Source organism: Bidens hawaiensis, unplaced genomic scaffold (assembly GCF_021521415.1).
Source record: "Bidens hawaiensis isolate Kalapana, Puna unplaced genomic scaffold, B.hawaiensis_p1.1 tig00056331_1, whole genome shotgun sequence".
Lineage (NCBI taxonomy): Eukaryota > Viridiplantae > Streptophyta > Magnoliopsida > Asterales > Asteraceae > Bidens > Bidens hawaiensis.
In genome coordinates, this window is record NW_027500161.1 from 1202 (window position 1) to 13885 (window position 12684).

General features: G+C 37.3%; 1 protein-coding gene and 1 pseudogene across 1 annotated transcript; one reads left to right on the forward strand and one right to left on the reverse strand.

Annotated features, from left to right (window-relative positions):
• The first annotated feature begins 486 nt into the window (after nucleotides 1-486).
• On the forward strand, nucleotides 487-6760 carry LOC143601461 (putative E3 ubiquitin-protein ligase ARI8). Its single transcript, XM_077078864.1, has 15 exons — nucleotides 487-651; nucleotides 1044-1168; nucleotides 1249-1351; nucleotides 1438-1528; nucleotides 1646-1818; nucleotides 1909-2013; nucleotides 2086-2174; nucleotides 2258-2365; nucleotides 2524-2614; nucleotides 2717-2806; nucleotides 2944-2991; nucleotides 5681-5752; nucleotides 5851-5950; nucleotides 6041-6167; nucleotides 6244-6760. The coding sequence occupies exons 1-15, from the start codon at nucleotides 487-489 to the stop codon at nucleotides 6506-6508; spliced, it is 1752 nt and encodes a 583-aa protein (XP_076934979.1). The 3' UTR covers nucleotides 6509-6760.
• Nucleotides 6761-6989: 229 nt separating this feature from the next.
• Nucleotides 6990-10777, reverse strand: LOC143601462 (probably inactive leucine-rich repeat receptor-like protein kinase At3g28040; annotated as a pseudogene).
• Between the last annotated feature and the right edge of the window lie 1907 nt (nucleotides 10778-12684).

Genomic DNA, 12684 nt, shown 5'->3' on the forward strand with positions numbered 1-12684 from the left:
ATGGGTTTGAGGGTTAGAAGGGTGTAATAGGTAAATCAAACCAATTAAGTTAATAAGTTATAAATTTCTAACTTTTCAAAACCCATTTATTTTGCATTCTCCGTAAGTTAAAATCCATAAGGCCTTATGATTTGCCAAACACCTTTTACACCTTATTAACTTTTCAAAAAATTTATAAATTATAACTTGATGAAAATAAGGAATCCCAAACACCACCTTAAGTCATAATTTTCCTAAAATATAACAATATAAGACAAAGAACAATAAACCCTTGTTTCAAAGGTTACTTAATATTAATATTAATATTAATATTAATAATAATATATTGTGGTTGTTTTGCGACTTTGCGTAGACCGACAACCTCATTCATTCATTCATCATCCCATAAATTAAAACCCTCAGCACGCCACAAAATCCCCAATTCGATCAAATTATTCATACCCACTAAAACCCTAAATTCACACACCCTTAATTGGGGTTTTACTGATGGATTCAGAAGATGATATGCATGACGCCCACGATGTTGATTCTTACGAGGAAAATTATTACAGCGGTGATGCCATGTACAGCGAGGATGAAGATGATGCTGGATACGAGTTCTTGCCTAATGAGTCTGATGAGTCTGTTGCAGAATTAGTTAGTCGCCAACAGGTTGATTAAATTAGTAAAGTTTGCATTTTTTTCGGTTTGTGGATCATGGGTTTGTTAGATGATGATGGGATTGTTCCAAGACATTATGCTTTTTGATTATTTGTTCTTTAATTTTAGTAAAGTTGATTGCTTTTTGGTTCTTTAAGCTGATTATTGGGATTTCAAGAATCTTAAAATCAATAATTTGTTTTATGTTTTAGAAAAAATAGTTTGTTTTATATGATTAATGGATCATGGTTTTGTTGGCTGATTATGGGATTGTTGTTTCAAGAAATTATCTTTTTGATTATTTGTTTATCTGTTTTAGTAAAGTTGATGTTTTGTTAGCTGCTTTCAAACTGATTGTATGGATGATTTAACATTTGTTCTTGATAATTTGTTTCATGTTTCAGAAAAATTATACTATATTGAAGGAAGACGATATTTGCCAGCGCCAAGAGGAGGATATCACCACAATTTGCTCGGTTCTTTCGATTTCAAGGGATTCCGCGTGTATGCTTTTACGCAGTTATAACTGGTAATGTGTTGAGTTATGTGAATAACCCTGATCAAGAAGTTTGTTTTTGTTTTTAATTAAGTTGGTATGATGTCCCGCAGGAATGTTAGTAATGTTCATGAAGCATGGTTTGCTAATGAGGATAAAGTTAGAAAGGCGGTTGGTTTGTTGGACAAGACAGTTAAGCCACCAAAAGCTGGAGAGGTTTGTAAATGTTAGGTTAAATATGTTGAATGTGATTGTGTAAGTGTTTATTGATATGTTTTTCAATGTTGTAATATGTGTTGAAGCTGCTTTGTGGGATCTGCTTTGAATCATATTCACTTGATAAGATTAGCTCTGCTGCTTGCGGCCATCCTTTTTGCAATACATGCTGGAAAGGTTTTTTTTTTTTTTTTTTTTTTTGTTATTTTTTTTAAAATTCCTTGTATTAGTTGATTCTCAATGAAAAGCTTGCATTTTTAATAAAGTTTTTATCTTTTTATCTGTTTGTTATAGCTTACATCAGCACATCTATCAGTGATGGTCCTGGATGTTTGACATTAAGATGTCCCACTCCATCATGTGGTGCTGCTGTCGGAGTGGACATGGTCAACATGGTGACTTCAGATGAAGATAAGAAGAAATATCGGCGTTACCTTCTTAGATCTTTTATTGAGGACAGCAAAACGGTATACATTTACTTTAAACTGTTAGTAGCTTGTGTTCTTTTTTCCTGGCTCCTGCAATTTAAGATTTTTTTCATATATTTATTTTTTTAGACAAAATGGTGTCCTGCTCCGGGCTGTGACCATGCAATTGAGTTTGAACTTGGAAGTGGGAGCTATGATGTGACGTGTCATTGCTCACACAGCTTTTGTTGGAATGTGAGTATTATAATATTAATCTATGTTCTTGCTTCATAAACGATACAGTTTTTTATTTTCTATTTATTGCAGTGTACAGAAGAAGCTCATCGACCAGTTGACTGTGAAACCGTGTCCAAGTGGATAATGAAAAACAGTGCGGAGTCTGAAAATATGAATTGGTAGATATTATTGTCAATAGAATGCCATATAATATATGCAGAATGTTAGTTTTCTTGTTTTGATGTTGATGTTACAATTTCAGGATTTTGGCTAATTCTAAGCCTTGCCCAAAGTGTAAACGTCCAATTGAGAAGAACCAAGGTTGTATGCACATGACTTGCAACGCTCCTTGCAAATATGAGTTTTGCTGGTAAGATTTGGTTTCTTGTAATGGGTTCGGTTTAAAAGGTTGAATCTTTGTATGGTTTAGCTAAAAAATATTCTAGTTTACAAAGTTGTGAACTTTATGAACATAAGTTAATGCCCTTTCAGTAAGATTCTAATCTTCCAAAAAAAATGTACATGTAGGTTGTGCCTTGGTCAATGGTCAGATCATGGTGAGAGGACTGGTGGCTTTTATGCTTGCAATCGTTATGAGTCAGCAAAGCAAGAGGGAGTGGTAGTTAAACTGATCTATTTTGTTTCAAATCAAACATTAATATCTTTTTTGTTTTTTAAATTTTAATTGTTGATTTGGTAATTACTTTATTTTCATTTGCAGTATGATGAATCAGAACGTCGAAGAGAGATGGCAAAGAACTCCCTAGAGCGATACACTCATTATTATGAGCGTTGGGCTACAAATCAATCGGTATGCACCAATTGTTTTAACCAGTATTCTTCTAATTGTTTCGGCACTTTGACCACTTCGGCATATTTGAAGATTCTCTGTCATGTTTGCACCTGGAATAAATGGTAAATGATACTTTTATTTTTTCACAATGATAGTCGAGGCAAAAAGCACTTGCGGACTTGAATCAGATGCAAACAGTTCATGTAAGTTGATATTTTGATCTCTTACTTTTAGCATTTTGGAAGATTAAAATAGCTGTGCTTTGCTGTTATATACATTGCATTAGAGAATATAACTGTAGAGTATAATAGTATTGGTAAGGCTGGCTATGTAGCCAAGGGATCATGGGGACAGCTTCCCACAATGGCACTTAGCAAGACTCTACTGATGATAAGGTTGAACTATTAAAAATAACGTCACTAGTGATTCGGTCTTGGGCCTTCTTTAAAGTACTTTAAAGAAGCTTCAACATATCTTCTCGAGTGACCAATTGGCTCTCGAGTTCAACATTCATTGTTTTGCCAAAAGACATATGGGTGAAGAGGGGGTGGATCTCGACCATGAAAAACCTTAAAAGGGGGTGGTTGGTTGGTTGTTCGTCTGAAAAGCAATGAAGATAAGCTTTAAAGCATTTGTTCAGCCTGATTAATTTCTCTGCTAAAAGAAAATAGCTTCTTGATAGAAATAATGAATCGAGGAAACCCATGGAGGGGAATACTTCCTTACAAAAGTGAGCAATCATTCCTTTTGTTGTAAACCAGTGCTTGGAAAGATTGGCTTAATACTGATTGCTACTAAAACGGTTGAAGGCTACCTGCAAGTGATGGTTTTGTTTTTCATGTTTTTACTATAAGTTTGAATTGTTAAGATAGTATCCGACTGTAGCTATTGCTGATTGGCGGCGGTGGCAGTGGATCGGGGATGATAACATTCAGTCTTGATCGCTGAGGTTTGGGCGATATGGTGTAAGACAATCACACAACCACTATAATAACTGAAAGTAAAAGCACACGGGAATTGTCCAATCTGACCTATGTCTACAGGCTGCTACTAGAGAACATTATTTATGAGGTGATATTAGATTACAATATACAAGTATGATATTGAATATTTAACGACCAGCAATTAGGGTTAGATCCCTTGGTTTCGTTCTACTCATGCTATAGAGGTAACTAGGCAAGTTGCCAAAATTAAGCCAAGACAGCCCCAGCTAGGGCTGGCCATCTTTTCTCTCCGCAAAACTGTGTAGGGCCGGCTTCCCTAAGGCTGCAAAATATTCCGCCGACTAACCAGAATATTTTCAAAGATAGGCTAACACAAACCCATGCAAAAGGCCTAAAACTGTTGTCCACTGCAACCTGAAATATATACGGGGCTTTTGTTAGTTCAAAAAGCATCACAATGAACTCTTGGTGCTCGGTGTGAGATCTGAATGCTGTTTTTGCAATATCATATGGGTTAACATATTGGTAGTAACTTGATTGAAGATCATCTTTTCCAAATACCTTGCAGTCCGTATAATATTTCTATTTCCAACAGCTTATCTATGTTCGGGATGGGATATTTGTTAGCGATGGTGATTTTATTTCACATGCTCCACGTGCTACTCTTTACCGAAAGCACATGACTAGGAAAAGGATTTGTACTTGGAGGTATGAAGCCGGAACTGGAAGCTAATAAAGTTTCTACTTGTCTCTCAATTTCAGTTTTTTCTTTGTGTGGATATCGTTAGGAGCGGATGTTTGGCAGTAGAGAGTTTGGAATGGACGGAATGGAACGCAATGGAATTATGAGCGAAAAGGTGGCTAGGATTTTGGCTCCGAGGATATGTTTTGGTACCGTGGCTAGAGTGGCTACAAGAGAAGATGCAAATCTGTGAGAGTTATTTATTGATTGAAAGATATTGTAAAGAAGAGATACCCGGGGCCCAAATGCAACACCTTGTAGTTTATGTGTCTGCATGCCAGATGGAAAAAGAAACATCTCATTCCAATTAGCTTGGATCATATTTAATGAAGCCAACAATTGAATCCCTAACCACCAAATCAGGACTAGGGGTGTTAACAAGCCGAGTCACTTGTGAGCTACGTAGACTGGCTCGCTAAAAACTTGAATCTCCCCGAGCTTAAATTAGCTCGATTTTTTTAGGCCCATATTTTAATGAACGAGCTCAAGCCTGGGCTTCACATATCAAACTTCAGAGTTGAGCCTGCTTGGGAACCTTAACGAGCCTTTTATTTATAGAATCTTTATTTTGATATATTACGTATATATAAAATAATAATCATTATTACATATAAAATTATGATAAACTAATTAAATTATATAAAAACTATAGTTATAGATATGTATCAAAGCAGTAAGCCAGTAACTAATAAACAGTAAATGAACCGAGCCCAAGGCTAGGTTGAGCTTGAAAAGCTACTCATGGTGGTTTGTGATATACGTGGCTGTCATGTCTTTGACGTCTTCTATATGGTGGTTTTTTGGTATCACTAGCTATCTCTAGGAGTTTGAAAGTTTCTGTTTTCCCCTTGGGAGAAATAGTGCTTGTTTTTTGCGACTAAAATGCACAGAGGAGAAGGCTTTTGCCGATGGTTGGCCAACTGAACCGTTTTCTTGGCTGGGTTTCTGTTACTCCACGCTGATCCTCATCGACTTTGGGTTGGGCCTATCGTGGACTCAAATTCTAACACCAAGCCCCTTGCATTATATACTGATCGGGACTTGTGTACACCAACATGGGCCTCCACTTCGTCCTTCAAACCATTTAAGAAATCACCTGATGAATAAATTTATTTTTTGGCTAATTCGAAACTTGCGCTGATGTGTTCAGTTTGTTTTTAAATTTTAATATAATATAACTGCCTCATTCTTTCCATTTTTTTTCAGCTTGCAAAACTTAGCGAGAAACAGTGCCAACCTGAGACACAATTGAAATTCATTATAGAAGCTTGGTTGCAGGTACACTTACTTTTTTAAATCTTCACTGATTCAGTTGTCTTTGACTCTTTGTGATCTCTATAATTTTTTCCTGATATTTATGTTTTTCTATCCTGCAGATAGTTGAATGCAGGCGCGTGTTAAAGTGGACTTACGCATACGGGTATTACCTACCGGAGCGCGAACATGCAAAAAGACAATTTTTTGAGTACTTACAAGGTATACTAAGATTCCCACATTGTACACTCAATGTTAAACCCTAGAATGATTTATTCGTGTGACGGTTTTAACACAAATTGTGGATGGCAGGTGACGCGGAGGCTGGATTAGAAAGGCTTCATCAATGCGCAGAGAAAGAGTTACATACTTACCTCAACGATGATAACTCTCAAGACGCGTTTAATAACTTCAGAACAAAGCTGGCTGATTTGACTAGGTAATTGTTTCCTTTTTCAACCTTTTTTTTTTTTACTGCTAAACATGTATTTAATATTATTTAACAACCGCAACAGTGTCACACGCAACTACTTTGAGAACCTGGTTGGAGCACTAGAAAACGGGCTATCAGATGTAGATGCGCACGCTGCATCAAGCAAGACAAGTACATCAAAGAACGCGGCAGGCACAAGCAAGTCAAAAGGGACCAAAGGAAAAGGGTCCAGCAAGGTTGGAACCACAAGCCGAACTGATGATTCAACCGGGTGGTCATGTGATCAGTGCACCTTTATGAACCCAAAGACCGCCACTTCGTGCCAGATATGTGGCAACAGTCGGTGACCGACCTGCTCGATAACCATACTTGTGGTTAGTTGGATTTACACGATGTATTACGCCCATTGAAGGAAAGATGGGAGGGCCGGTTTTGTTGCAGTTGTAATGTGGGTGCTGGGTGTATATAGGCAATGCCTGGCTAGGTGGACTTGGTCAGGTCATGATGGTTTGCTTTGTTGTCTGGTTGGTGGTTAAAGATGTAGGTTGACCGTTGGTTGTTTTGAATTGAAGTAATGTGGATGTTTTGTATTACTTGAAATGGGGTTTCTTGTTATAATGGAGTTTATAAGTTATCTATTTTGCAATTGATATAAACCTATTGATGATATCTTGCTATATAAAATGTTAATATAAAAAACTCATTTTCATATGACTAGACCCTTAATATGATTCTTTGTGAATTTGCATCAAATTTCTGATTTACTAATGATAGATTGTAATATGTAATACTGACCAAAGTTAGTTACCTTTTTGAAATCAAAAAACTGAAGTTTGATAATGAATAAAACCACCCATGCAAGGTGAAAACATTAATATCTAAGAATAAAAGTAGTACAGTTATACATAATTAAAGCTAAAATTCTAACACTCTTAATAAGCTTCCATCCTGTTAGGAATAGGGGTCTTGATGACATGTAATATCTGAATCACTTCAGCCATCGACGGCCTGCTCGAAGGTATTTGAGAAGTGCATACTAATGCCAGTTTAAGAACAGGCAACACCTCCTCTTCAGGATACTGTCCCATGCTCATATCAACACAGTCTAGCACATTACCTTCTTCTAACATCATCTTAACTTGCTCCTCAAGTATCAACACGTTATCATCTCCATACTCGATCGGCCGCCTACCTGTCACAACCTCAAGAACCAAAATTCCAAAGCCATAAACATCACATTTCTCGTTGACACGTAAGCTTTGGCACGCTAACTCTGGAGCCACATAGCCTAATGCACTTTGAAACCGGTTGCTCATTACTTGCTTGTCGAGTTTGGCTAGAATTCTAGTCAATCCGAAATCTGATATTTTTGGGTTGAATTCATCGTCTAGAAGAATGTTACTCGGTTTCAGATTATAGTGAACGATAGGGGGACGAAACGCATGGTGCAAGTGGGCTAGACCCTTTGCTGTTCCTAGCAAGATCTTGAACCGTTTTGACCACGAAAGCGGTTGACTTGAAGTTGACCACTCGTGGAGTTTGGATTGCAAGCTACCATTAGGTGCATATTCTGTCACTAGAAGCTGCAAGTTAGGTGTCCAATAATATCCTTTAACTGACACAAGATTTGGATGTCTTGCTTTCCCTAAAACCCGAACCTCACGATCGAAATCTTCCGGATATTGAATCATGTTTGACACAACAAGGTTTTTGATTGCAAGATCTCTACCTTCTTCACCTAATGAAGCCTTGTACACAGTTCCAAAAACACCCTTCCCAATCTCAGCTGCCTTGTGCAACAATGACTCAGGGTTACCAACCCAACCAGGGGCAATCTTGGAATCAAACCAAACAAGCTTCCCGATCGATAGGCTGCGTGTTGACCGAACCGAGCTTGAGCAACTCTCAAGCGCATTAGCGACAAACTGCAGCCGTTTTCTTGCTGATATATTGAGTAAGCTTATCACCAACACACCAATGGAGATCAAAACAGCTGCTAAAATGGAAATTATAGCAGAAACACTGAGAAACTTATGATGCTTGGAACCTTTTGACGATTTCGCCCCTCTTTCGTGGTCTCCCATTTGATTCTCGTATGAAAACGGGTCAAGAACTAAAGGCTTTGGGACATCCATTTTACATGGACCTTTCAAAAAAGTTGAGCAAATTCCCATATTACCCTCTAAGGAACTTTCTTGTAAGCTTGGAAATATGCCCTTATCCGGAAGCCTTCCTTGTAGTCTGTTGTAGGAAATGTTAACTGCTAACAGGTTTTCTAGTCCACCTAACTCTTGTGGTATCTCGCCACTTAGCTCATTGGAATCGAGTTTGAGAATCTTGAGTTTTTTCAGAAGTGACATTGATCTTGGAATGAATCCACGTAAATCGTTGTGAGACATGCTCCTGCGTATATCATAAGCGTAAGGTCAAATTACGCTTTTGCCCTTAATGTGGGTCGCTAGGAAACGGGCCAAAATGGGTAGAAACTAGAAAGTGTATTTTTGACAGCGTACAGCTTCCTAGATCGTTTTATTCAGAAGATTTGATTGCTATTGTAATAATATTGGTTTTTAAGCATATTTAACAAACTAACTTTGAAAAAAGAGTAAATTACGGTTTTCGTCGTCGTGGTTTTACTCCTTAAGTTTAAAAGTTGCGATTTCAGTCCATGATCTTTCATTTCTATTACAATCATATCCACAGCATTAAGTTGACATTAACACCACCATCTCTACTGTTAACTTTTGAGTTAAAAGACTAAAATCCACTGTGTTAAAAAAAATAAAATTAAAGGCTCTTTGCTTTTGGATGGTGTTAATGAGGTGGATCTGATTTTAAAAAAATGAAAGATCAGGGACTGAAATAACACTTTTTAAACTTTGGGGTTGAAATGGTTACTTTTAGCAAACCACATGGACAAAAACCACAATTTACTGAAAAACTCTAAAAAGTAAAAACTTTTGACAAAAAGTATTTTGGGTCAACCAAAACAGCGTGTGTGTTTTGACCAACGATTAGAAATGACCTGCCGACCATGTTTTACCACCTCTGGATCTAAAGATCTTACAAGAAGACTTACAGCAAGTAGAGCAACGAACACTTCCCGATCTCTTCGGATATCATTCCCGTTAACGAATTCCCATCAAGTTGCAAGATTTCAAGGCTGCCCGAGTTGCATATATCAGCCGGGACCGACCCATGAAACGTTCCATTTCGTAGATCCAACACAGTTAGATTCTCAAAATACCCAAGCTTCAAGGGCATTCTTGTCTCAAAATTATTCCAAGACAAGTTCAAGTACCTCAACTTTGAGAAAAGTCCCATTTCAGCCGGAATGTCACCCGTTAACCCGTTCGCAGACAGATCCATAGACTCAAGTGTCTCAAAAGGCCGGCTCGATCCAGGAGGGATCGAACCGGTCAACTGGTTCCTCGAAAGATCAATCTGGGTCAACCCGAGCTCAAACAACCCCTCGGGTATGCTACCATTGAACCTATTCCCTCTTAACAGAACCACCGAGAGCTTACTCGAGTAGATCAATGATTTAGGAATGCTCCCACTTATATTATTACCCGAAAGACTCATGTAAGTTAATAATCCCAAACCACCAACTGACTCCGGGAGTGTCCCGGTTAACCCATTGCCCGAAACATCCAAGTATTCCAAATCGTTTAACCGCCCGATCCATTTAGGAAACTCACCGGTTAGCATATTATTGCTAAAATCCAAGTAACTTAAAGAAGTAAGCCCATTGAAAGAAGCAGGAACTGATTCAGTAAACATATTATTACTTAAATCCAACTTATTTAAATGTGAGCATAAGCCAAGATCAAAAGGCAAACTTCCTGAAAAATGATTCCCTTGTAGAAAAAGCTCTTTCAAGTAAGGCAAACCCGACACACCATCCGGTACACTACCTGTTAACACATTATGCGAAAGATCCAACGTTCTAACCCGGGTCAACAACCAAAGACCCCTAGCGAAATCCGGGCTACCAGAAAACCGGTTTTTAGACAAATTAAGATGGTTTAATGTACTACATTGTGAAACCGAGCTAGGAATCGGTCCGTTAAGGTTATTTCCCGACAACGAGAGTACTCGAAGAGACGAACATGATAAGAAAAACTCGTTAGCAACCGGACCAGATAACGAGTTTTTGGACAAATCAAGAAACTTTAACCTTCTGGAGTTGGTTAAAAAAGGCGGGATGGTACCCGAAAGACCGTTATGCGAAAGATTAAGGTTTTCAAGATTGTTAAGGAGTGAGAGTTGAGGATTAAGGTGTCCAGTGAAGTTGTTATGAGCAAGGTTTAGTACCTGGAGGTTTTGGACCTTTTGGAGGCCTATACCGAGCTTTCCGGATAAGTTTAACCCGATTAATGACAGCTCGGTGACCCGTCCGGTGGCTGGATTACATGTTATGAACTTCCAAGAACATGGGGAGGTGTCATCTTGATTCCATGATGATAGATGTGATGATGAGTCAATGATGTCTGCTTTGAATGCTATGAGTCCTATAACATCATCAACATTATCATCATGATTAATGTTGGCTTTGCAGATGTTGATGAAGCAAGTGAGATTAATGCAAGAATGATGAATTGAAGGTGACCCATTTAAGTGGTTGAAGGTGTTAAGTGATTGAGTTTGGTTATATTTATGTAGTGGGAAGTATATATGTTAAAGAATATAAAGTTAAGTGAAGTATAGTTTGAAAACCCTTTTGAGTTGAGAAAATTTGTAAAAATCTTATGTAATATTGTATTTTTTTTTTTGTAACACGTAATATATGTTGTTACATTTAATACAAAACATCGAAAACATAAAAAAAATGTTTTGCTTTTTATTTTTACATTTTTTTAGTAATTTATATATATGTTTTTAGGAGAGAGAAAGTGTAAGAAAACTTTAACATTTTTTATTAACTTTAATTGTGGATCACAAAATTTAATTTTTAATTAAAAATATATGATTAAGAATAGGTTTCTAGAGTTTTCACAACACAAATGGTTTTTATTTTAACTATAAAGTTATATGTATAAAAGTGTGGGGCCCACTTGACCCACATGGAATACTTTTGGTGATGTGGGTTTTTTTTGTTTCTTGCTTCATCTTTACATTTGTGTGTTTTTCCCCAGTTTTAGTGTCATCATTGGGACTAGGAATTGACGTTTGAACCATCTTGATTAGGCTGTACCTTTTGCTTTATATGTTGTACTTAACTGTGTAACGTGGGAGTATCAAAACTCAAGAGTCACTGTGCAAATCTCAGTGAACCAACTTAGATTAAAGATTAAAGAAGTTCAAAAATAATAATGAAACCCTCATTTTCCCGTTACAGAAAAACCCTATGGCCTATGGGTATTAAGCTGGTTGTGTTAGTGGATTGATGGGCTAACATGAGCAGGAAATTTTATGTGCATCCAAACACGGCACGACCTAAAATCGCGTTAGATATTGACCTAAACATGATATGCATATTTGCTTCATCACTAGTCCAAACAAATATGACTCGTTTAACCTACGCATGTTCGCCTATGCAAACATACGTAACCCTTTTAACCCAAAAATAATACAGTAGTTTTTGTATATTAATATTCTAAAAGTAATTATTTTACAATAAAAAGGCAAATGTGTATTAAACAGTTATGTGCTGTTCATTATATGTTAGCTTCTAAGTTTAGACTGTAAAAAGCATTTTAAAAAAAGAAAAGTTTACAGAGCTTCTATTAACCAAAATCCGACAGTTTAACTAAGCGTATTTAACTTGAAAATGACCCAAACTTGTTTGGAATAAATTCAAACTTTTCCACATTAAATCCGTGTTGTACTTTAAAAGATAAAAATCCTAGTGTCTAAATACAAACATATTTATATGTGTATATGTTAGTTTTGAAACAAATGTAAGGCTGAGGGGTGTGGGGGGCGCGAGTGGGGGCGCCAGCCAATAATATTGTGACGTGTGGCAGAGAGAGAAACTTGATAAGATGGGTGTTGGTTGTGGTGCTCGCGCCCCGGGCCATGGTGTGGAGGGGCGCGAGAGGGGGCGCGAGCGGTTTATTTTTTTATTTTTTTATAAATGTATTAAAAAAACGTATTATTAAAAAAACAAGAAATTATTTAAAAAAACACACATTAATTAAAAAAACACATTAATATCTAAAAAAAAATTAAAGTACTAAAAAAAACATTATTCTTATTCTTCGGCTTGGTCTTCTTCGATCAACCTCTTCCGGATACGTTCCTTTTGTTTTTCCATCAGCATTTGGTCGACTGGATTTAGGTTACTGAAGTCTCTTGTAAGGAAGTCCAAATCTCTCATTCTTTTTTTTTTCCTTTTTGTCGTTAGAGACCACCTCCATGGTTTTGTTGAATTTATTGAGGGATTCAACAAGATCGGTGATGTTTACGGCTTCCCCCTCAGCCGGTTTTTTCCCCCTGCGTCCCTTCCCAATGGCCGCCTCCTCGGCGGTGAAGACGTTTCCTCCCCCGCAACGTTTAGGTCGAATCCAACCCGGCAATC

Bases quoted from the DNA above. Each gene is read 5' to 3' on its own strand.
- LOC143601461 (XM_077078864.1), top strand. From the start codon at position 487: ATGGATTCAGAAGATGATATGCATGACGCCCACGATGTTGATTCTTAC. The intron at 1,529-1,645 runs GTTTTTTTTTTT...TGTTTGTTATAG, and splicing joins TTGCAATACATGCTGGAAAG to CTTACATCAGCACATCTATC. The intron at 2,807-2,943 runs GTATGCACCAAT...TCACAATGATAG, and splicing joins GTTGGGCTACAAATCAATCG to TCGAGGCAAAAAGCACTTGC.